Raw genomic sequence first — 25671 nt, 5'->3', positions numbered from 1 at the left:
TGTGGAGGACGAATGCCGGAGGAGCCTCATCGCCGCACGGGGACCGGCCTGCTCGTCCCGGTTCCCTCCTCCAGACTCCCACCCGCCTCGGGCGGCTCGTACTCTCTGGCCGGCCCTCGGACGCTCTCACGTCCGCCATGTTAACCTCTCTCCCCCCCTCGATTCCTTAATTTGAACCAGCTCTCCCGCACCCGTGCAGGCAATTGGCTCGAAGACCGGCCGGCGAGGCCTCCGATTGGTCGATGACTGACTTCTGGTCCCACCTCTTCCCGGAAGCCGCGCGGGCCTCGGAATGACATAGCCCCGCCTCCGCTCCCGCACGCCGGGCTCCCATTGGTCGCTGCTCTGGGCCATGCGCAGTGGATCCCAGCCCTGTGTGCAGCTCCGCCGAAGCCCGGCTTTGGGATTTTCGGATGGTGGTTCCGATACCGCCTCGATGTGTCAGATTTTTCGCCTTGAAGGGGTGCTTACTGTTGTGGGTTAGTGAGGTCACACACCAGGGCTTGGCGCCTGGTGCGGTGGGCGCTTCCACTGGAACCTTCGTAGCGAACCTAGCAGGGTTTTCCTGCCTGTGCCCATTCGTTCTTGCTTCCATTTATTCTCTAATTTTTCACACTGAAAAATGTTGCTTTGAGTTTGGATCAGCTGGAGTAGGACAGGCACAGTGGGCGTCTGGTCTTCCTGTACCGTGCGTCACAGAGTGAGCGGCCTGTGGTCGCTGGATACAGTATCCTAAAGTTACGTGAATTTTACATCTTCTGACAAACAGGTCCAAAGTTTACAGCGGCTCGAAAGCCCTAAGTGGCGGGGCCTTTGACGAAGCGCGTGAAAGGGGATAAACACTTTCTCCGGTTTTCTGTGCACAAAGTGACGGTTTGGGAGCATTAGGCCTGGTCAGTTGGGGCAAGATTGCTGCGATTGACACCTGTTATTTAGTACACGTCGCTGGTGAGGTAGCCACTTACCTCTTCTGAAGGTTGAAAGTTTTACATTTTACATATGTAAATTAAAATAGAAGTATATATTACATGCATCATAGAAGTGTATATCGACATGTATAAATACATGGTATAAATACATGATTCACGGGGATATAAGTATAGATGGAGCAATGGGGCCCCAGTTCACTGCCTTGGGGGTCAGTCACATGCTGGAGGGGAGAGATCTGTTGATCATTTAACTTGGTGCCCAAAATTTTAGGAAGCCTGAGCCCTGAGGCCCCTGCCTTCACCAGGTAGGGCAAATTTCCCTTAATTACCCTGGAAACTCCAAGTCTATGCCCAGTGCTGCCTCCTCTGCTGAAAACACAAGCCAGCCTTTGAATCAGCTCTGGTCCTAAGGAAGAGTGTTATTTTAAGTGTGTGTGTGTGTGTAGGGAATGGGGGTACTGGGTAGAGCACATCAAAGGTTCAGTTACAGCATGGGCACTTTGTCATCACTGAATGTTTCTGAGGGTGGCTGGCTTTCTCAAAACAAATCGCCACTCAGGGGCCATAGGAAGTAAGGGATGCATTGTTTTTGTTTGGGATCTTGCCCTAATGGTTATAGTATAACCAAACATAGAATAAACTATATTATCACTTTTAAAGAAACACACCCAAAAGTATTACAATTTTAATACTTTGGAAGGTGGACAGGTCATCATGCAATTATTGACTATTTGGCTCTGATATGATGAATTTAGAATCAATTAACTTAATCCATCTCATTCTAAAGACATTGTAACAGCATTGTGTCTTTTAAAATACAATTAACCATCTGATCTTGAACCTGGATAAAAATAAAAGAAAAAAACAAAAACAAAACAAAATACAATTAAGCAGCCAAGCATGGTGGCCCACGCCTGTAATCCCAAAACTTTGGAAGGCAGAGGCCAGAATATTGCTTGCGGCCAGGAGTTGGAAACCACAAAACAAGACTCCACCTCTACAAAAAATGTTTAAAAATTAGGCCGGGCGCGGTGGCTCACGCCGGTAATCCTAGCACTCTGGGAGGCCGAAGCGGGTGGATCACTCGAGGTCAGGAGTTCGAGACCAGCCTGAGCAAGAGTGAGACACCCCGCCCCCCCCCACCCCCCCGTCTCTACTAAAAATAGAAAGAAGTGATCTGATATATAGGAAAAATTAGCCGGGCATGGTGGCACATGCCTGTAGTCTCAGCTACTCGGGAGGCTGAGGCAGAAGGATTGCTTGAGCCCAGGAGTTTGAGGTTGCTGTGAGCTAGGCTGACGCCACGGCACTCACTCCAACCCGGGCAACAGAGCGAGACTCTGTCTCAAAAAAAAAAAAAAAAATTAGCCAGGCATGGTGGCCTATCTCTGTAGTCCTTACTTCTAGCTACTCAGGAGGCTGAGGCAGGGGAAGAATCGCTTGAGTTCAAGGTTGCAGTGACCTATGATCAGGCCACTGCACTCCAGCCTGGGCAACAGAGGAAGACTCTGTCTCTTACAAAAATATACAGTTAACTGTGTTTCTAAACTTGGCTAACTGAGGAAAATGCGGGATTTCTCATTCTCAGTAACTTGATTGTTTTAGGCAAAGTTGAGCATTTCTCTGCTTCAGTAAGTGTGATCTGCTCACTTCCACACAGGGAAATTCAGGATCCTAGACATTAAATCAGAACATGAATCTGCTGCTAGTAATAAGAACTGATAACTAAAGTGACGAAAGCACCGTCAGCTGCCCTTCCCCAAGACTTGGGTAGAGATTTCTTTAGGGTGTTCTTGCATCCACGAATTGGAACTTCCAGGCTCAGTTTCCCATGTGGTCTACTGGTCTACTATATAATTTGGAAAACAAAATTATTTGGCATCCGATGGCCTGGCATCAGCAGTGACTACCTGTTGGTTTGGTCAGCTGTCATCAATAGCTGAACACCTGGGGTCTTCTTAGCCCACTCTTAGTCTATTCAGTTTGGAGAGCCAAAGTGAATTGGGTCTCAAACTAGATCTTTGCCACACACACAAAAAAAATAATGAGAGATATGTCTAGCTTTAATACAGGGGGATTGTCCTGATGACTTACTGAGGTACCTCTATTCCATCCGATGCCTATTGAACATCTACTGTATACCGGGTGCTTTATATACATCATCTCATTTAACCATCACAACAAATCCACAGGGTAGCTCCTTTTATCCCCATTTTACTAATGAGGAATCTGAGATTCAGAGAATTTAAGTAACTTGTTTGCTCAAAGCCACATGGACAGCAAAAATAAAGCTGAACTGTATCCTCAGAAATCTGGCCCCCAGCTCTTGTATCCCTTCACTGCATTCATCTATCAAACTCCTGTCCAGCCTTTAGATCTTAGCTGAGACTTGGCTTTCCCCAGGACTCCTTCCCTGACCCCCAAGTTCAGATTCTCCTGTGGCCCCTGGACTTAGGCCATCACATTTACTACAAGCCCATATATCCCTTCTCTGTAATGGCTAAGTGGGTAAGAGATTCCCCAGCCTTATCTCACAGTTTTAAGTGTGTAGTAGACATTCACGAAATAGCTACTGGATGAGTGAAAGTGTGAATGATGCACTCCAAAGGATTCCACAAACCCCATAGTCTCCCTTAACACACATTTGCCTCCTTCCATAGGTCCAGGCCCATGCTGAGCCCCCTAGGGATGGGGACATAATACAAAAATGAATGAGTCCATCCTTGTGGGTTTGTTGCTAAAGAGAATCCAGAAAACAATCAATGTTCATGCAGTGTGCCCTGGGCTGGAGGAGAGGTGGGCAATACTCTAGGAATCAGGAGGGGGTGGTGCTGTGTTCTGAATGTTTGTGTCTCCCCAAAATTCATGTTGAAACCTAATCCCCAATGTGGTCATATTAGGAGGTAGACCTTGGAGAGATGATTAGGTCTGAGGGCTGAGCCCTCATGAGTGGGATTTGTGCCCTTAGAAAAGAAGACACAGAGAGTTCCCTTGCCCCCTCCTCCATGTGAAGACACAGTGAGAAGGTGCCGTCTATGAACCAGGATACTGAATCTATGGCACATTGGTTTGGAAGTTCCCAGCCTCCAGAACTGTGATAAATACATTTTTGTTATATATAAACCACTCACTCAGACTATGGTATTTTGGTTTTTTGTTTGTTTGTTTGTTTGTTTGAGGCAAGGTCTCTCTATGGCGCCCTGGGTAGAGTGCAGTGGCATCATGATAGCTCATAGCAATCTCAAACTCCTGGGCTCAAGTGATCCTCCTGCCTCAGCCTCCCAAGTAGCTGGGACTACAGGCATGTGCCACCACATCCGGCTAATTTTTCTATTTTTAGTAGAGATGGTTTCTCGCTCTTGCTCAGGCTGGTCTCCAACTCCTGACCTCAAGTGATCCTCCCGCCTTGGCCTCCCAGAGTGCTAGGATTACAGACATGAGCCACGGCGCTCAGCCCGTAGAGTTGGAATTTTGATGAAGGTTTCTATTTTAGGATTTGGGAAAAGTATAGACCTTAATTCTTTATGTTCTTTTTGCAATCCTGAAAGAAGGAGAGCCATCCTATTTTTTTATTTTACTTTTCCATCTGTAATATATCATTTTTCCCTTTGCTAATAAGAACAGATAATATCATGCCTTTTCATTAGGGAAAATAAAAGTAGTTTTGGCACATTGCTTCAACACCACATCTTGAGATCCAAATCACAACAAAATGGGGGAGAATTCCCTTTTCATCAGTTGTTATAAAATTCTTAGGATATATACACATAGGTATAGATTGAAATATACTTACTGTCAGTAATTATTCCAAAATGTCCAGGTTAGTATATCTAGGGTGGTGACAATTATATGTAAGAAATGTAAAAATGTGAGATAATGTATACATATGAAATGTAAAAATATAAATAATGAATGTAAGAAAACTGTAAGATTTAGAAGGTAATCTAAGATTGTGATAGTTTTTATAATCATTTTATCATTTCCAGGTGAAATATTTGTCTGTGTAAGTGTATGTTTGCATAAACATGCTATTTTTGAATACAGCTTTCATGAGAAGGCATAAAATTCCACAGAGATTTAGTACAGGAAAAAGCCAGACTTGAGTAATGCATTTGTGAGGATCTAGTAAGGCAGACGTTCCCACATTCTCCTGCCCTCTCAGGTATGGGCCACTGTTCTTCAGAGAGGATTTTATGCAAAGTCCATTCACATAGCAGCAGCAAAGATTCTTTGATTGTGTTATTTTTGTAGTTAAAAAAAAAGATTTTCAGCATGATTCAATGTTCAATGGCAAGCCATTGCTTAGAGCTTCCAGGCCTAATTCTCCGTCCCCTGTACCATGGGTAAATTAGAGTCTATGTGTAGCATTGACTGGGAGAAAGGGAGCTATTCAGTTGAGAGGTAATATTTCCAGGGTTTTATATGTGTAGTAGCTTTATAAATACTATTATGCAACAGACTAAGTGAAATCATCATGACAAGGCATAGGTTTAGTGGTGGGGAATTCTGTATTCTAGAATCTGGGGCACTACACATGGAATGAGCATCAGATCTAGCAGAGTCACGAAGATGATCCACTCTGTGTGTGCCTTATATACCTGATTAATAACCCTAAAAGCTCATATGCAAGCAGGCATTATTAGCTTGGCTTTACCATTGAGAACACAGAGCCTCAGAGATTATATAACACATCCAGGGTGAAAGACTTAAAGCCAAGCTCGTCTGATACCAAAGTTCATACCCTGTCACTCCATGTGCTAAATGGAGTCATCAAAGAAAAAAAAAATCTTTGTGTCAGGTATCTATTGCTATGTGACAAATTACTCCAGAACTTAGCAGCTTAAAACAACATACATTTATTACGTCACAGTTTCTGTGGGTCAGGAATCTGCTCACAGATTAGCCACGTCTTCTGCCTCTGGATCTCTTACAAGGTTGGAAACAAGGTGTCAGCTGGGGCTGTGGACTCATCTGAAGGCTTGACTGGTGAAGGATGCTCTTCCAAGCTGACCCACCTAGTTGTTGGTAGGTCCCAGTTCCTTGAGGGTTGCTGGACTGAGGGCATCAGTTTCTTGCCACAGGAGCCTCTCTATAGGGCAGCTCACAATGTGGCAGCTGGCTTCATCAGAGAAAGCAAACAAGAGTGACAGTGAGACAGAGAGAGAAAGTGTACTATCAAGACAGAAGTCATATTGTTTTGGAACCTAATCATGGAAGTGACATCCCATCACTTTGTTTGTATTCTATTCATTAGGAGCTTGTCCCTAGGTTGAGCCAACACTCAAGTGGAGGGAATTCCACATGGTGTAAATAGCAGAAGGCAGGGATCATTGGGAGCCAATGTCAGAAGATGACTACAATCTTCTTCTTGATTCTATTGTATCTTTTTCTTATGAAAGAATAGGTAGAGAATACATACACTGAATAACTTGAGACAATAAACTTTTTAAATTTGTAATTCTTTTTAGACACAGGGTCTCTCTCTGTCACCCAGGCTGGAGTGCAGGGGCATCATTGTAGCTCACTGCAACCTGGAACTCCTGGGCTCAAGCAATCCTCTTGCCTCAGCCTCCCAAGTAGTTGACACTACTGGCACATGCCACCACGCCCAGCTAGTTTTTAATTATTTTTAGAGATGGGGTCTCCATACATTGCCCAAGCTGGTCTCAAACTCCTAGCCTCAAACAATCCTCCCACCTCAGCCTCCCAAAGTGCTGAGATTGCAGTTATGAGCCACCACACCTGCCCTAAAACTTGTAATTTAGGACATATCTTTAAAAATTAAGGGAAACCAGTAAATAAAGAGAAATACCATCTATAGGCCGGGCAAGGTGGCTCATGCCTGTAATCCTAGCGCTCTGGGAGGCCAAGGAGGGCGGATCGTTTGAGCTCAGGAGTTCGAGACCAGCCTAAGCAAGAGCGAGACCTCGTCTCTACTAAAAATAGAAAGAAATTAGCTGGACAACTAAAAATATATAGAAAAAATTAGCCGTGCATGGTGGCGCATGCCTGTAGTCCCAGCTACTCGGGAGGCTGAGGCAGAAAGATTGCTTGAGCCCAGGAGTTTGCGGTTGCTGTGAGCTAGGCTGAAGCCACGGCACTCTAGCACAGGCAACAAAGTGAGACTCTGTCTCAAAACAAAAAACCCAATACCATCTATAGCTCTCAAATCAGCAAAAGAAAAAATAAAATGTGTGATACACAATTTAGAAAACTTCATCAAACCAGCTTATGATGGGAAAGGAAGAATAGGAACTATAATATTGTAGAAATAAGTCAAAATACATAACTAATCAAAATAATAGATTAATACAAAATAAATGTAAATGAAACTTACATTAAATTAAAGATAGAGGTTATCAGATTGTATTTATCCTTCTTGTTGATTCAGCTATAGACTGGTGACAGGAAACACACCTAGAATTAAACCATGAAGAAAGGTTGAAAATGGAGGGATGGAAAAAGATACCAAGAAAATATGAACCAAAAGAAAGTTGGACCACATAACCCACTGCCTAGTAGACCTCTCCATTTTTATAAGCTTTGGGTATCTTACCTTAATGTGTCTAAAGGAGAACTCATAATGTCACAGAGAGAAATTTTATTCAAGAGGTGGGGACAAAAGCCAGACTGGAGTGGGGTAAGAGAGAGAAAGATATGAGGCATGGAGTAGAGTTTGTGAGGGAGGACAACTCTATCAAATGCTGACTTCTGGGAGTAGAGAAGGAGTAGTGCTATAGGAGGTGCTGAGAAAGAGGTTTCAGTATTGTGTCAAGTTTAATGAGAGCAGTTTATTTGCAGAAGGTAAAGGCCTATGCAACAGATTCAATGTTTGTGTCCTTCCAAAATTCATATATTCAAACCTAACTCTCAATGTGATGGAATTTGGAGATGGGGCCTTTGGGAGGTGATTAGGTCATGAGGATAGAGCCCTCATGCATGGGATTAGTGCCCTTATAAAAGAGACCCCAAAGATCTCTCTCATTCTTTCTTTCTGCCATGTGAAAATTCAAGATGTCAGCAGTCTGCAACCTACATAATTACAAAATTAATATAATGTAGTGTAATTCATTATAATAAAGGAGAAAATCATATAGCTGTCTTGATTAATGAAGATACAGCATTTGGTATTTATGATTCTTAAACTCTTAGGAAAATAAGAGTGGAAGAAAACTTTCTAACTTTATATAAGTTATGTACCAAAAACACACAGCAAGCCCCATACTTCATGTAGAAATTTTAGATGTATGCCCTTTTAGGTTGAGAACAAGGATGCCTGCAATCACCACTGCGATTGGTAAGCATTAGCAAGATGGCCAACATAAAAAAATAGAAATAAGATGGCCAATATTAACCTACAGTAATCACAGTATCGTTCTACACCAGCAATAACAGCAATAAATCTCTTCATGTATAACTCCTACTGATTCTGCTCCTCTGGTTGAACCCTGATGATACATGTGGTAGTAAGAGATATGGGAGGCCGGGCGTGGTGGCTCACGCCTGTGATCCGAGCAGTCTGAGAGGCCGAGGCGGGAGGATCTCTTGAGCTCAGGAGTTCAAGACCAGCCTGAGCAAGAATGAGACCCCGTCTCTACTAAAAATAGAAAAAAAATAGCCGGCCTGGTGGTGTGCACCTGTAGTCCCAGCTACTCAGGAGGCTGAGTCAGGAGTATCACTTGAGCCCAGGAGTTTGAGGTTGCTGTGCGCTAGGCTGATGCCACGGCACTCTAGCCCAGGCAACAGAGTGAGACTCTGTCTCAAAAAAAAAAAGGGGTTTTTTTTGTTTGTTTGTTTGTTTGTTTTTACAGAGACTGTCAGAAGCATGGAGGAGCAAGCACATTTCCACATTCCTGACTCCTGGATATCATCAGGGCAGAGTAAGTGTTAGTGCTCTGCTAACCCAGGATTATTAGGCCCTGCAGCTGCAGTGAAGAGAATTCCAGGAGAAAATTCAGGAGTGAAAATGGAGAAAGTGAGACATCGGACTAAAATGACTAGAAACCCTCAGAAAATAAAGGAGGAAAAAGAAAACAAGAAAAACCATCAGACCAGTTCAGTAACCCTTAGAATAACGAGGACATCCCGAGCTTCCTAAAAGAATGAAAATCTCTTAAATTTGAAGAGTGGAGGAAGAAGAATCATGAACAATATAAAGCAACCGCCCAGCATCTCAAGCAGAGGGACAGAAAGAGGAACCAGTGAGCTCCAAATGATCACAAGTTCACAGAACACTTACTGGACTACTCATGAGACCAGCCAGAGGCCAAGGGGCCAGCCTTGGCCCTGTCCTCATGGAGAGGCCCTACAAAGGGTTCTGGGACACAGGTGGAAGGTCCTCTCTGTGCAGATGTGATCATCCTTCCAACTCCTGACATCCAGCCCCAGGCCTGTGTCATCCCTGTTCAATTTGAGGGGCCCCTGTGGGCTCCTCCACCCATGAGCTATATCGCAGGAGCCTCAGGTACCCAGATGAGAGCCCTAGAACATGAAGCCTTCATGGTCAGCTCCATGCCTATTCGCTGCCTCTTCCCCAGCAGCTCCCAGCCTCCTGCAGCAGCGGTCACTCTCCTCTGATTCTGATCCAGATCCTGAACTTGGAGACAATGAGAACCTGAATCCCAATTCTGTCTGAAAGCAACAGAATAAAATAATCTATACACAGGTGCACGACTCTTCGCCTAGTCCAATGTAATGAGAATAAAATGTGAAATAAATCAATGACTGTGATCTCAAAAAACACAAAATCTTTGTCTAGTAAGGTCAGCATCTGGGCTTCCTTGGATAAAATTTCTATTTATTGCCTTTTTTCCTCTGTATGGGTCATACCTTCTAGTTTCTTTGCATATTTAGATATGGACATTGTTAATAATGTGGCAACTCTGAAATTCAGATTCTCTCCTCCCCAGGGTTTGTTGTGGCTGTTGTCTGTTGTTATTGCTACTGATTGTTTAGTGACATTTCTGAACTAATTCTATAATGTCTGTATTTTTTATGTGTGGCCACTGAAGTCCTCCTTAGCTCAGTGGTCAGTTAGTGATTAGACAAAGATTTCCCTAAATAGCTTTAACCATTAGGTCTTCCAACCTTTACCTAAGGCGTGTCTGTGTGTGTTGGATCATGCCTTGAGCACTACCTCAGGTAGTTCACGACTCTGCCTTATCCTTCACTTTTTCCTTATACATAGCCTCAAGGTCACCCAGAAGTGAGAGCTCAGGGCATTCTTGCTTCTTTCCTGGGCATGCTCACAGCCCTGCAGATGCATATGCATGTGGCCTTCCAGATTTCCAGGAATATGTTCAGAACTTTTCATGGCATCTCATTCATTCCTCAGCTTGTCCTTTCATTTTTTTTGGTCAGCTTCTTGTTTGCTCCAACTGATTTCAACACCTCAGGCAGCTATGATTTTAAACAATTGCCACTGATTGGTTTTTTGTTTGTTTGTTTTAGAGGTCTTGCTCTGTCTCCCAGGCTGGAGTGCAGTGGCATGATCATAGCTCACTGCAGCCTCGAACTCCTGGGGTCAAGGGATCATCCTGCCTCAGCCTCCCAAGTTGCTGGGACTTTAGGCACATGCCACTGAGGTGGCTAACTACTGATTGTTCTTGAAAAGGTTATTCAAATCTATTTACATTTTTTTTAAGACAGAGTCTCACACTGTTGCCCAGGCTAGAGTACAGTGGTGTCATCATAGCTCACTGCAACCTCAAACACCTGGGCTCAAGTGATCCTCCTGCCTCCTGCCACGAGGCCTGGCTAATTTTTCTATTTTTAGTAGAGAAGGAGTCTTTCTCTTGCTCAAGCTGGTCTCAAATTCCTGAGCTCAAGCCTTGGCCTCCCAGAGTGCTAGGATTACAGGTGTGAGTCACCGTGCCCGGTCTATTCAAACCTATTTAAAAGAGCTTTGGTTTTGTGCAGTGGCTCATGCCTATAATCCCAGCTACTCCGGAGGCTGAGGTGGGAGGACTGCTTGATGCCAAGAGTTCTTGAGCATCCCAGGCGATATAGCAAGACCTTCATCTAAATAAAAAAATAAATAAGGAGCTTTGAGTCAGATCTAATAAAAACAATGCCTGCAAGTGGAGGTTTCCAGGGAACTGCCAGACAAGTCAAGAATGACAATTCTCTGGGCATCACGACCATTAGGATGGCTACTATAAAAAACCCCAGAAAGTAACAAGTACTGATGAGAAATTGGAACTCCTGTGCACTGTTAGCAGGAATATAAAATGGGCAGCTGCTATGGGAAACAGTTTGGCAGCTCCACCAACATTAAAAAACAGAATCATCCTAGCACTTAGGAGGCCGAGGCAGGAGGATCAATTGAGCTCAGGAGTTTGAGACCAGCCTGAGCAAGAGCGAGACTCCGTCTCTACTAAAAAATAGAAAGAAATTAGCTGGACAACTAAAAATATGTAATAGAAAGAAATTAGCCAGACAACTAAAAATATATAGAAAAAATTAGCCGGGCATGGTGGCGCATGCCTGTAGTCCCAACTACTCGGGAGGCTGAGGCAGAAGGATCACTTGAGCCCAGGAGTTTGAGGTTGCTGTGAGCTAGGCTGATGCCATGGCACTCTAGCCCGGGCAACAGAGCGAGACTCTGTCTCAAAAAAAGAAAGAAAGAAAAGAAAGAAAGAAAAGAAAGAAAGAAAAGAAAGAAAGAAAGAAAGAGAGAGAGAGAGAGAGAGAGAGAGAGAGAGAGAGAGAGAAAGACAGAAAGAAAGAAAGAAAGAAAGAAAGAAAGAAAGAAAGAAAGAAAGAAAGAAAGAAAGAAAGAATAAAAATTTTTAAAAAAGAAATAAAGGTATCTAAGAAATTTTGCACATCCATAGCAGTGTTATTCAAAACAGCCCCAAAAGTGGTGGTAATCCAATTTCCATTGATGAATGGATAAGCAAAATGTGGTTTCTTTTTTTTCTATTTCTTTTCTTTTTTCATGAATAGTACTGTATATACATACAGAATATTTTTCTGCCTTAGAAAGGAAGGAAATTCTGATACATGCTACAACCTGGATGAACTATGAAGACATTATGCTAAGTCACATGAGGTATACATGAGGTATCTAGCATAGTCAAATTCATAGAAACAAAGTAGAATGGTGATTGCCAAAGGCTGGAAGAAGGGAGAAATGGAGAGTTGTTTAAACGGTATAGAGTTTTCGGTTTTACAAGAAGAAAAAGTCCTAGAGATCAGCTGCACATGTGAAAATAAGTAACTAAAAATCTAAGCTATTGGAACTTTAAATCATTTTGAGCTTGAAAAGAATGTGAGCATGGGGCCTTAGTCACATGACAGGCAACTGTAACCTTTGCTTCTCTGATTATAGATTAGTCTTCTTCCTTACCTACAAGACCCCTTCCCTCGTCACTGTTGATCTTCATTATAGATTAACTTCCTTCTTTCCTTTCTCACACAAAGACTCCATTACGACCACATTGTGTAACATGTAATATTAATTATACTCTTTTAAATTGTAAAGGAAATGAAAACAAGCTGTAGGGAAATGAAACAAACTATAACTAATTAAATCCTTATAAGTCATAAACCAGCATTGAATAGAAAATTTTATAATCTTACTAAATTTGTTTTATGCCTATATAAACAAGACCTTAACTTTGAACTTCAGAACACTGACCTCATTTCTCTGGAGTTTGGGTTTCTGGGATGGTCATTCCCAGCTTGAATAAACTGTTTAAAATTGGATTCTAATCCTTTGGTTATTTCAGGTTGACAAACAACAATAAGAATATACTCAACACTACTAGGCCGGGTGCGGTGGCTCACGCCTGTAATCCTAGCACTCTGGGAGGCCGAGGCAGGAGGATCGCTCGAGGTCAGGAGTTCGAGACCAGCCTGAGCAAGAGCGAGACCCCATCTCTACTAAAAATAGAAAGAAATTATATGGACAGCTAAAAATATATATAGAAAAAATTAGCCGGGCATGGTGGCACATGCCTGTAGTCCCAGCTACTCGGGAGGCTGAGGCAGGAGGATCGCTTGAGCCCAGGAGTCTGAGGTTGCTGTGAGCTAGGCTGACGCCACGGCACTCACTCTAGCCCGGGCAACAGAGTGAGACTCTGTCTCAAAAAAAAAAAAAAAAAAAGAATATACGCAACACTACTGAATATACACTTAAAAATTATTAAGATGGTAAATTTTTATGCGTATTTTACTACAATTGAAAAAAAATACATTAACACCTACAACATACCTGACATTCTGCTTCGCCTTTGTATACCTAGTGCTGGCACACAGTGGGTGCTCCTCATCTTTCTCTCTCAAAAATAAGACTCCCTTCTTATTTTTTTTATTTCAGGATATTATGAGAGTACAAACATTTTGGTTACATTTTATGTCTTTGCCTCACCCAAGCGAGGATTAGAGGCATGCCCTTCCCCTCTACAATGCTCCCTGGGTCCATTAGTTGTGAGTTTACCCCCCCCACCCCACCCCCTAATCCCTGGAGAATATTACTACCACGTGAGGACCATAGTGTTGATCAGTTAGTGCCAATTTGACCGCGAGTACATGTGGAGGCTATTCCTCCAATCTTGCCTTCTTATTTTTTAAGCTAGTCAAGCATGGTGGTGGGGGAGACAATGCTAAATCAGCTTAACACTAATCCACAACCCTCGGACTCCCTTCTTGACATGCTTTCTCCTTTGACTTGGAATTCTCTGTTGGTTCTGCTCCTACCTCACTGGCTGCTCCTACTCAGTCTTTTGTTGGTTTCTCCTCGTTCCCCTGAGCTTTGTACCTTGGCAGTGTCCCAAGACTTAGTCTCCTGGTCTCTTCTTTATCTACATTCATTTCCTAGGTGATCTCCAGTCTCATGGTTTTAAATAACACCCATATGCTTATGGCTCCTAAATTTGTATTTGAAAAAAGAAAAATAGCTCAGAGCAGTCCAAGCTATGTAAGGTATACAAAATGTATCAGGTCCAGGGAGACATGAGTATGGGAGAAATAAGTCATGCTCCTCCATGCCTGGGGCAATTGTTTAAAGTCATTTTTATCCTGACTAGCTGCCTCACCTACAATCTTTAGGTTCCTGGAATTTGTGATACAAAGAACAATGTATATCCAATCAATAGCTTATGTTTAAAAATTTAAAAGATAGCTTATGGTATTTTAATGTTAAGTACTTGGTAAACAATTTAGGAACTGCCTCTTCTTTTTTCTTTAAAAACCCACTTGTGGGCTGGGTGCGGTGGCTCATGCCTGTAATCCTAGCACTCTGGCAGGCCAAGGCAGGAGGATTGCTTGAGCTCAGGAGTTCGAGACCAGCCTGAGCAAGAGTGAGACCCCCCCCCATCTCTACTAAAAAATTATAAAAATTAGCTGGGCACAGTGGTGCACACCTGTAGTCCCAGCTACTTAGGAGGCTGAGGCAGGAGGATCACTTGAGCCCAGGAGTTTGAGGTTGCAGTGAGTTGTGATGATGCCACTGCACTCTTGCCCAGGCAATAGGGAAACACCCTGTTTCTAAATAAATAAATAAATAAATAAATAAATAAATAAATAAATAAATAAATAAATAAATAAATAAAACCCCCTTGTAATTGCTGCTAATCAGAGTGTAGATTCAGGGCAACCTGAATCTATGCTCTCAGGTAGCCATCCTTAAGCTTTGGGCTCAAATAAACACTATACTAAACAGATTTTCTGAATCTTGTTATTATTTAAGATTGACAGTATCTCCAGGCTATACCTCTCCCCTGATCTTTAATCATATCCAATCACCTACTCAACATCCATCATCCATACTTATCTCATAAACTTTTTCAGACTTGACAACAAAACCAAATTTCCAATTTCTTCCCCTCCCAAATCTGCTCCTCCAGCTGCCGCCTAACTTTTGAAAACCTTTGGAGTCTTTTTTTTTTTTTTTAAGAGAGACAAGATCTTGCTATGTTGTCCAAACTGGTCTTGAATTCCTGGCCTCAAGCGATCCTCCTGCCTCAGCCTCTAAAAGTGCCAGGATTACTGGTATTAGTCACCACACCCACACCTACCTGGGGTCATTCCTAACTCCTATCTTTCTCACACCCTATGCCCAATCTATCAACAAATCCTTTCAGCTCTACCTGCAAAATAATTCCAGAATACATCTTATCTCCTCCACTGCCAAGTGTCCTAGCCACCAAAAACTATTTGCCTGATTTACTGCAATAGCCTCCTAATTGCCCTTCTTGCTTCCTCCTTCCTCTGCTCCCCCCTTAGTCTACACATAGAAGCCAGGGCTCTTATTAAAAGTCAGATCACCAATTGGAATTATGTCTTTATTGGTCATTCAAGTGGGGCAAAGGAAATATCCTTTTTAAAACTCAGGCAAACTAGTGTTTGTCTTGTATCCCGTCAAAGCAAACAAATGGAAATAGAAAAAAATAAAAATTAAAGGTCCAGCGCAGTGGCTCATGCCTGTAATCCTAGCACTCTGGGAGGCTGAGTCGGGAGGATCGCTTGAGCTTAGGAGTTCGAGATCAGCCTGAGCAAGAGTGAGACTCCATCTCTTATTAAAAATATATATATGAAAAAAAATAAATAAAAATTTTAAAAACTCAGATCATGTCTCACTCCTTTCTCCAAACCTCCCAAATCATTCCCTATCTCGCTCTAAACAGTAGCCAATGGCTTTAAAATAACCTATAAGGCCCTCCATTATCTGGCCCTACCCCATACCTCCATGACCTCACCTGCTCAAGCCACATTGATATCCCTGCTGTTCTTCTTCTGCCAGGAATGCTTCTCCCCCAAATATCCACACACCTCATTCCCTCACTTCCTTCAGGTCTCTGCTCAAATGTCACCTTATTAGAGAAGCTTCTCTGACCACCCCAAATAAAATAACAATCCGTACTCCTACCCTAGCCTTTTCTATCTCCTAATCCTTTTTTCCCACCCCTCCCCCAATCTTTTTTCTTTCCATAGGATATATTTCATTGTCTTTCTCCACCAAGGACAAGGATATTGTTCTGCTTCTGGTTTTATTCCCAGCACCTGGTATGGTGTGCTTCTATGCTGTGGGCACTCAATAAATATTTGTTGAATAAATGAATGAATGAGGCCGGGCACAGTGGCTCACACCTATAATCCTAGCACTCTGGGAGGCCGAGGCGGGTGGATTGCTTGAGGTCAGGAGTTCGAGACCAGCCTGAGCAAGAGCGAGACCCCCGTCTGTACTAAAAAAATAGAAAGAAATTAGCTGGACAACTAAAAATATATAGAAAAAAATTAGCCAGGCATGGTGGCGCATGCCTGTAGTCCCAGCTACTTGGGAGGCTGAGGCAGTAGGATCACTTGAGCCCAGGAGTTTGAGGTTGCTGTGAGCTAGGCTGACGCCACGGCACTCTAGCCTGGGCAACAGAGTGAGACTCTGTCTCAAAAAAAATAAAAATAAAAATAAAAAAATAAATGAATGAATGTTCAATGAATAGTTATTAAATGAAGGCACGTGGAAATCAGGATGCTGCTTTTCAAAATATCAGAGTAGGGGGAGAAAAAACTATCAGCAAAACTTAATTCCTCAATCCACAAACTGAATGCATTTTCCAAGATGCATTACAGAAAGATTAGTTCAGTGAAGTACACCCACAAAGAAGGTCAAATGTTCCAAAAACGAACATTTAAATGTTACATATTAATATTAAATATTAATATTAAAGATGCCTCAACTGGATCTGAGCAGAGTAATATTTAGCTTCAAGATTCATGTTTTGAGGAAGATCTTTGTTTTCCTGCCAGTGACTGCAAGCAAAATTGAGGAAGATTTTAACTGAGGTATAGATCATTACAACTCATTCCCACAAATCTGGAATGCCTACCCTTTCATCCAAGTTTGGATTTCAACAAGGTTATTGGAATTTTGTCCTTTTCAATCCTAAGACCCCTCCTCATAATAACTTTGACAAAAATATACATCTTTCCTCATTCTCTGTTCTGTTAATGTACAGCATTGAGTAAGTAGCCACAAGTTTGAAAAGTAAAGTAAAAAGAACATAAGACTTAGCAACCCATCTCAATTTAAGTAACATGTTAAACCCTATTTGCTGCAGGAAAAAGGTGAGGCAAAACACTCGTTGGGGAGGTGACAGTGAAGGGTACCTTTACAATCAGAAGCTTTAACAGCCTAGATAAGTAGTTCTGAGTGTGGTCTGGCAATTCCTGGGAGTCCTCGAGACCCTTTCTGGGGGTCTGGGAGGCCAAAAGTATTTTCATGATATTAAGACATTATTTGCCTTTTGCACACTCATTCTCTCACAAGTGTACAGTAGGGTTTTCCAGAGGTCACACAGTATGTGACATCACAAGAGACTGAATGCAGAAACAAATAATATAATCTAGCTGCCTTCTATTAAGCCAAACATTAAAGAGATTTGTAGAACTCTAGAACAATGCCACTCTTCTCACTAAATATTTCGTTTTGTTTTGGAAGTTATTCACGTTATATGCAAACATATGAAGGTTAAAAAAAGAATGACAAATCTCTGGAAATGAAGGGAGCTCCCAGCCCTTTTTCCTCCCTCCATTCTGCTGGGCTGCTGGTTTTCACTGGTGCCATGGAGCTGGTGAGTGGGGGACAGGAATGGGGCACATAAAATGCCACAAAGCTCATTCTTACCAATATTCCACTGCCTGTCTTGAACAAAGGGTCCTCAGATTTTCAGAAGCCTTTGGCTAATTTCTAGAGTTGTCAAAAAGTTGATTTTGGCCATTTGGCTGTGTTCTCATTGTTTTTATGAAGGAGTGGATTTTTGGAGTTTCTTACTCTGCCATTCCAGTACACTCCTGTTTCACTACCTTAAAGATGTTGCTTTACTGTGTTGTTTGCATTGTTTCTGATGAGAAATCTGACATTATTCTTCTCTTTCTTATGTAGATAACATGTCTTTTTTCTTGGGGGGCTTTTAGGATATTCTGTGTGTCACTGATTTGGAACAATTTTATTACAATGTATCTTTGTGTAGTATCCTTCATGTTTCTTGCGCTGAAGTTTGTTGAAGTTCTTGGATCTGTGGGTTTATATTTTTCATTAATTTGGGAAAGTTTTAGGACTATTTCTTCACATATTTTTCCGTCCCCCCTTCTCCTTTGGGGACCAATTTACCTGTATATTAGGCCACGTGAAATTGTCCCACAGCTCATTTATGCTTTTTTGTATTCTTTTTTTCTTTTTTTTTTTTTTGTGAGACAGAGTCTCACTCTGTTGCCTGGGCTAGAGTGAGTGCCATGGCGTCAGCATAGCTCACAGCAACCTCAAACTCCTGGGCTCAAGTGATCCTTCTGCCTCAGCCTCCCAAGTAGCTGGGACTACAGGCATGCGCCACCACGCCTGGCTAATTTTTTCTATATATATTTTTTGCTGTCCATATAATTGCTTTCTTTTTTTTTCTTTCTATTTTTAGTAGAGACGGGGTCTCGCTCTTGCTCAGGCTGGTCTTGAACTCCTGACCTCGAGAGATCCTCCTGTCTCGGCCACTCACAGTGCTAGGATTACAGGTGTGAGCCACCTTGCCCGGCCTGTACTCTTTTATTCTCCGTGTTTCGTTTTGTTAGTTTCTATTGTTATGACTTCAGGTCACTAATCTTTCTTTTCTGCAAAGTCTAGTCATTAATCCTATCCAGTGTATTCTTCATGTCAGACACCGTATTTTTCATCTTTAGAAATTCAATCTGGGGCTGGGCATGGTGACTCACAACTGTAATCCCAGCACATTGGAAGGCCCGAGGTATGGGGCTCTCTTGAGGCCAGGAGTTTTAAGGCTAGCCTGGGCAACATAGCAAGATCCTGTCTCTAAAAAAATAATTAGCTGAGTGTGGTGGCATGCCCCTGCAGTCCCAGCTACTTGGGAGGCTCAGGTAGGAGGATCACTTGAGCCTAGGAGTTCAAAGCTGCAGTGAGCTATGATCAGGCCACTAAACAATAACAAATTAGCATGATATATCTGCTCTTTGACTCAACTGACAAACTGAGTTTTGTGCCATTGGTTGAGATGAAGGAGACAATAGAGGGGTGTCTGAGCAAGGAAAATGCAAGAGATGTGTGCATGGGTAAGCCTGAGTCATCCACATGAACATGTCAAACAGGTTATCACAGTATACGTGAGTCTGGTGTCCAGGAAAGAGGTCTAGGCTAGAGGCCTAAATCAGAGGATCTTCCAAATATTCGCAGTAATTAAGGCTATGAAACAAGACGGAGTCACCTAGTGAGAGAACGTTGGCAAAAAATTAAGGGGAGTCAGGATCATAAACAAGGATACTCCAATATTTGGAAATTGGATACAATTGGAGGAACAGCCAGAGATTGAGAAGATAACCAGGAGAGTGAGAGCAAGAAACTGTGGATTGCACTAGAAGATCACAAGTGAGGGCAGAGAAGTGATTGCTGGTTTGGCAAGATTATTATTCATCAATGATCTTGCCAAACCAAATTGAGTTAAATATGCTCTGGGGTGTTTGGAAGTAGAGACTGAAGAAAGTCAGACAACTGGCTTTGTTGAGAAACACAGCAATGGAGTCCCACCAAGGGGAATATACAGGGCCAAAATTCACAAGTAAATATGTCCGTGGATGTTAAATGACACAGTATCTGAAACAACCCAGATGGCCATCAATAGGGGAAGAGCTGAACAATACTACACTTATATCATAGGATATCACGAACCAGTTAAAAAGGATGAGTTAAACAGATGTCCTTATCTATTAATGTATGAAAAAATAGAAGCATCAAAACAACACTTTAAGAAAAAGGATGGGCGGATTTTATCAATGTCAGTAAAAGTACAAGATTTCTCTGTATTATTCCTTATAACTGCGTAACTATATTATCTCAAAATTTAAAGTTTAATTGAAATACTTCTAGTATGTACATAATTTGGGGCCTTTTTCACAGTAAGCATTCATATCTTTTACCATCAAAACTATTTAAATTTTTTATTTAATTATTATGTGTACACAACAGCTGTACAAAAACCTATTTTTTGTTTTGTAAATAAAACAGAGCTGGGAGGTAGGGTGGGAGAAAGCAAGCAAAATCTCATCCCTGGCTTCCCCTGGCTAAGAGGATAAATTCTCAACTTGAAAGGTCTCCAGGTCCACCCCTGCCTGGAGCCTCTCGAGCCACCACCTCTAGAAGTCTAGGATAACTCCGTAATGCGTACGGGGGCGGCTACTCTAGCCAACCTTGGAGGTCCAAGCCTTGTTAGCCCCAAGGGTTAACACCTCTAGCTCCCCAGTAGGTTACCGAGTTGTTAGCTGCCCGGCAGTTTTGCAAGGGGAAGGCGCTCTAGCTCGCTCTGTCTCTCCCCTCCCCCTCCCCGGTTCCCTCAGACAGTCTTGCCCTCGCGGGGAGCCTCCTCTGCCTCCGGATCCCCCAGCCGACCTTCCTCCGCTCCCGGCGCCCTCCGCGCTGGTTCTGGATGCTCCAAAAACCGGAGAACCGAGCAAGGAGGACTGTGGCCCTGTTTTTCCGGCCAGGATGAGTCATTTCCGGTCACAGACTCCCTCCCCCGGAAGTGGGGCCTGATGTAAACACCGGAGCCGGGCGCCAAGGCCCGGGAGGTCAGAAAGCCGTGCCGCGGGCGGCACTGACAGGTGGGGCCGCGTTCGGGGACGCGCGGACGTCAGGTCGGTGACAGCGGCAGCAAGCTGGAGCACAATTCCAGGGTTGCTTGGGGTGTGGGTTAGGGGGACGGTCTTTTGAGTAGGGGGTCTTGGTAGGTGGGGGTCTAGGACAGGGGTGTTGAGTGGGTGCTGGCATTGGAATAAGTACGAGGACAGTCTTGGGAGAGGGGTGAGGCTTTCTGGGCAGAATTCTTGGGTGGCGCGGGCATTTGCAATGGAGGTTCAAAACAGGGGTCTTGGAAGGTGGAGCTGTCCAAATAATGGGAGTGAAGCGGTCTGTCTGGTGAACGGTGTTACACGGGGGAAAGGTAGGAGGTCTGGGCTCTTGGAGCATGGGGACAGGGTGTGCCTGGGCAGAGTTCTTGGGGACATGAGGGCTCAAAGGGAGAATGGAGGCTCTAGGGCAGTAATCTTGGGGCATGGGTTCCTGGTTAGGCATTTTAGGGAGTTGAGATCCTCTTGGGCAGGGGTTTGGGATGATTTTTTCTGGGCAAGGGTCTTGAGAGGGTGGGGGTGCCCTTGGGCAGGGTCTTGGAGAGAGGCTAGGGGTTTAGAGAAGGAATCTTAGGGGGATGGCATTCCTGAGGGTGGGTCATGTTGGAGTCAAGGACAGCAGAGCACAAAGAAGATGTCTCAGGGTAGGGACTTTAGACTGATAGGGTAATCCCTAGGTAGGGGCCTGAGGGCATAAGGGAGATCTACGGGAACATCCAGGCTAGCCCTGGTTGGGAATGAGCAAGGTATGAGCATAGCAGTCTCAGGGCCAAGTCATGAAGGTGCAAGAAGAGGTGCTCTTTTCCTTATTTATTGATAGGTGGAGTTGGGTGCTAGGTCCAGGTGTGAAGATAAGAAGTGGGTTGCAAGTGGTTCCAGGCCATGTGCTGCATTGGGGCCAAGATTTGGCTGAGGTTGGAGATATCACCGGGGCACCCCTTCCTCATTGCTTCCTGATGAGTCAGTGAAGGCCAGCGTGTAAGGAGGAGGTGGGGTCATTGCAGGCCTGGAGCTGGGGTTGGCCAAATGTGAAAAAATGGGGGAGTTTCCTGGCCATGCTGTTTGGGGTCTTGGTAGCTAAAAGGACATCCCCAAGGGTGAGACCCCCAGGACTCTCCCTCTGTTTTTATCTTCTTTGCTGTCCTGCCAGAGTCAGTAGTTAGCAGAGTGGGAAAAGGAAGAAGAAATCAGTTGGGGACAGGAGTTTTAGGCGGGGAGACCCCAGGACTCTTCCCATCTCTATCCCATTTGTGTCCAGGAGAGCAATCCTGGACCATGACTCAGCAGCCACTTAGAGGAGTGACAAGCCTGCATTTCAACCAAGACCAAAGTGAGAGAAGCTTGCATTTGTACCCTACTGGGAGGGAGGGAGAGGAGGGTCAGAGGTGGGCATGGGCTTCCAGCTTCCCACCTGGGCATTCTTTGAGGCAGTCTGGATTCCTTCCACCCCCCAGGCTGCTTTTGCTGTGCCATGGAGACCGGTGTGCGCATCTACAATGTTGAGCCATTGATGGAGAAAGGGCACCTGGGTGAGCTGTTGGTGGGGGAGAGCAATGGGCAGAAGGGCTGGGCTGGGCATTGGCTGCCACCTCCACTGACACCCTGGTCCCTGTCCAGACCATGAGCAGGTGGGCAGCATGGGCCTGGTGGAGATGCTGCATCGCTCCAACCTTCTGGCCCTGGTGGGCGGTGGTAGCAGCCCCAAGTTCTCAGAGATATCAGGTAAGTGGCCTCATCCTGCCCTTGGCCCAGATTCCCTGGATTCCTGGCCTCCCACAGGCACCCCGAGGCACTGACAGATGAAGATGTCACCGCACCTCAGTCACACAGTGAGGCCTACAGCCTGGAAGTCATGGACCTTACAGCTTGAGAAGCTTGGTGTTGTTTTCATTTTAAAAACACTTATTGAGTGCCTCCTGTATGCCACATCCTTACCTATGGAGCACTTACTGTGAGCCTGGTGCTGTCCTAAGCACTTAACATGTATTGACTCATTTAATCCTCAGTAATTCTATGGAGTAGGAAGTATCATTATCCCCATTTTTACCAACGAGGAAACTGAAGCCCGGTGAGGTTAAGTGACTTATCCAAGGTCATACAACCAATAGGTTTTAAAATCTTGGAGCTGTCTCCCCAATGCCCCCTTGGTTTGAGCCTCAAATGCCATCTTGGTTTAAGGGTTGTTCTTGTTGATCCCTCTGGGACATGGCAGGAGTCGCCTTAGGTGAATCACAGAGCCCTGGGAGTTTTCATAGAAATCTCCTAGGGGTATGGACTAGGACCCAGGAGGCAGAAATAGTTACTGACGGGAACTTACAGGCCTGAGTGTGAGTCCCTATTTGGTTGCTAATTGGCTGTGAGCTCCTTGGCCAGGCACTCAACCCCCTCGAACCTCAGTTTCCTCATCTGTATGTAAGAATTCTAGAACCGGTTCTCTCAGGGATCATGTCCCTAAGTGTTCACATTATGTGAGGCTGACATTGGGTGTTTAGCAAAAGGCTAAGCAAGTGGGTTGAGGTCCCATGGGGAGTAGGAGTGGGTCCTATGTCACCAGGGCTGGCCCTCACCTTAAACCTTGGCCCCAACAACCCACCCACCTGCCCAGCAGTGCTGATCTGGGACGATGCCCGGGAGGGCAAGGATTCCAAGGACAAGCTGGTGCTGGAGTTCACCTTCACCAAGCCAGTGCTGGCTGTGCGCATGCGTCATGACAAGTGAGCCTGAGGAGGACTGGGGTGGAGGGTAGGAGGTACCCATAGCAGGTGAGAGGGTTAGTCCCGCCTGGCCTTTCTGCCTTCCCCTCATGGCCATCCTATGTTCTGTGAGGCCCGCAGGATCGTGATTGTGCTGAGGAACCGCATCTACGTGTACTCCTTCCCCGACAATCCCCGGAAGCTGTTTGAGTTTGATACACGGGACAACCCCAAGGGTAAGAGGACCCAAATATGCAGGTATAAGGGTGTCAGACAGTGGACGGGCAGAGGAACAGAGATGAGGAGAGAAAGGAAGGGACATGCACAGAGGAACTGGGAAAGAGGGAGAGTGTGCAGCGATGCTCACGCTCACAGTCTATCCATCTTTACATCCCTCAGCCAGTTCTCTCTCCCCACCCTATGCCCTGCCCCACTCCTGAGTGCTCCCAAATGGCAGAGCAGAAGAAACACTTAGTGAGGACATGGTGGGTGTTTCAGGGATCCCTGGGCCTCCTGGGGCTGTCATAGCAGCTTATTAGAATCCACAGCTGCACAGGGAAGAAGGGGACCTTGGTAGCTGATGGGGCATGCAACTGAGCTGAACCCCTTGAGGGTCCTGTGGGTGACATGTATCATGGGGGCTTGAAGTCTGGCCCTATCCAGCTCTGTCCATTCTGAGACCCTGCCTCATCTTCACCAGCCCACCCTACCTTCCTCTTCACACCCTAGGGCTCTGTGACCTCTGCCCCAGCCTGGAAAAGCAATTGCTAGTGTTCCCAGGGCACAAGTGCGGGAGTTTGCAACTTGTGGTGAGCTGTCCAGGGGACAAGGGTGGGTAGGTGGGTGGACTGGCTCTCCCTGTGGACTCTTGGCCCCTCCCCTCCACAGCCCCCAACCAGAACTGCTCCTTTCTACCCCAGGACCTGGCAAGCACAAAGCCTGGCACCTCCTCTGCTCCGTTCACCATTAATGCCCATCAGAGTGATGTAGCCTGCGTGTCCCTGAATCAGCCAGGCACTGTAGTAGCCTCAGCCTCCCAGAAGGGTACCCTCATTCGCCTCTTTGACACGCAATCCAAGGAGAAATTGGTGGAGCTGCGCCGAGGCACTGACCCTGCTACCCTCTACTGGTGAGCACAAGGCATGCATTGTGGGCTGGTGACCCCATGCCATGTGACATGTGGGCATCACTGCTGCTCTGTCTTCCAGCATTAACTTCAGCCACGACTCTTCATTCCTCTGTGCTTCCAGTGATAAGGGCACCGTCCATATCTTTGCTCTCAAGGATACCCGCCTCAACCGCCGCTCCGCGTAAGTATCCCCTTCCCCACCCCACCACACCCCTCTTTCCCCTGCTCATGTACCACACCTGGGCTTAGCCAGTGCTGCCTGCAGGCTGGCTCGCGTGGGCAAGGTGGGGCCTATGATTGGGCAGTACGTGGACTCTCAGTGGAGCCTGGCAAGCTTCACTGTGCCTGCTGAGTCAGCCTGCATCTGCGCCTTTGGTCGCAACACTTCCAAGAACGTCAACTCTGTCATTGGTGAGTGGGAGTAGCCATGTGGTTGGGGTACTGCATGGGCAAAGGCCTGCAGGTTGGACCTGAAGGAATTTTAGAGCTATGGGAAGCTAGAGTGTGTGGCTCAACTTCATCATCAATAAGGGAGATGGCACTTGGCCAAAGGCCTGGAGGAAAACCCTAGGCCATGGGACACCTAAGAGGGTGGGAGTGTGTGGTTGTGGCAGCCTCTAACCTTTTACCACCCCTCTCTCCTCCCCTAGCCATCTGCGTAGATGGGACCTTCCACAAATATGTCTTCACTCCTGATGGAAACTGCAACAGAGAAGCTTTCGACGTATACCTTGACATCTGTGATGATGATGACTTTTAAGGACCCTGGGAGCTGTGCTAGGGACCTGCAGTGGCAGATAACAGAGCTTAGCCTTGAGAGTAGAGTGCTGTGGAAGCCACCAGCCAACAAGCATTAACGGGGCCAGTGCCCACTTTTCACTCAGCAGAGCTATGTCTAAATAAACAGCTCACTTCCCCCAAGCACTTATTAATGACTGTGCCCGAAGGGCCAGGCCAGGAACCCCGAAGGAAAGTCCTAGTCCAACCTGGGGATTTTTAAAAGCTTCCCAGGAAAAGATGATCTCTGATGTGATGAATTGAATAAAAGGCCCTGAATGGCATTTATGGCTTTACCTCAGGGGTGGGGCATGGAACTTCCAGGAGAGGTGTGGCCCTCCTGGACTCTGACGGGAAGGACGTGGAATCCAGCTCGGGTCCTTCAGACAGTCCCTCCTCTCTTATCTCTGGCTACTGTGCGCTGGAGCCGCTGGCACCGCCCAGAACAGTCCCCCGTGGTGTCCCGCCCAGGGCCGCCGAGCAGTCCAAGGGATTGGGAGTCCCTCGCCCCGTGGCGGAG

General features: G+C 45.2%; 1 protein-coding gene, 1 long non-coding RNA gene and 1 other non-coding gene across 8 annotated transcripts; 2 read left to right on the top strand and 1 right to left on the bottom strand.

Annotated features, from left to right (window-relative positions):
• Positions 1-5761: 5761 nt before the first annotated feature.
• LOC123628582 lies at positions 5762-20421 on the bottom strand. Its single transcript, XR_006731699.1, has 3 exons — positions 20317-20421; positions 7267-7346; positions 5762-6048 (listed from the first exon to the last, which is right to left on the bottom strand). It is a non-coding gene; the product is annotated as an uncharacterized LOC123628582 (long non-coding RNA).
• Positions 15182-15308, top strand: LOC123628986. Its single transcript, XR_006731861.1, has one exon. It is a non-coding gene; the product is annotated as a small nucleolar RNA SNORA27 (small nucleolar RNA).
• A 30-nt stretch (positions 20422-20451) lies between the features above and the next one.
• Positions 20452-25435, top strand: WDR45 (WD repeat domain 45). Of its 6 annotated transcripts, none has more exons than XM_045538393.1 (11): positions 20455-20561; positions 21811-21882; positions 22007-22081; positions 22170-22274; positions 23161-23266; positions 23387-23481; positions 23975-24054; positions 24166-24374; positions 24454-24555; positions 24640-24785; positions 25025-25435. In XM_045538393.1, exons 2-11 carry the CDS (start codon positions 21828-21830, stop codon positions 25132-25134), a joined length of 1083 nt encoding a protein of 360 aa, XP_045394349.1. In that variant the 5' UTR covers positions 20455-20561; positions 21811-21827; the 3' UTR covers positions 25135-25435. The 6 variants fall into 6 exon arrangements, with proteins under 6 accessions (XP_045394350.1, XP_045394349.1, XP_045394345.1 ...); XM_045538389.1 differs by having other exon boundaries at positions 23158-23266; XM_045538392.1 differs by having other exon boundaries at positions 20505-20528; positions 23158-23266.
• The last annotated feature ends 236 nt before the right edge of the window (positions 25436-25671 follow it).

Source organism: Lemur catta, chromosome X (genome assembly GCF_020740605.2).
Source record: "Lemur catta isolate mLemCat1 chromosome X, mLemCat1.pri, whole genome shotgun sequence".
Taxonomy (NCBI): domain Eukaryota; kingdom Metazoa; phylum Chordata; class Mammalia; order Primates; family Lemuridae; genus Lemur; species Lemur catta.
The sequence above is the reverse complement of the archived record's forward strand: the minus strand, read 5'-3'. Positions and strand labels throughout refer to the sequence as shown.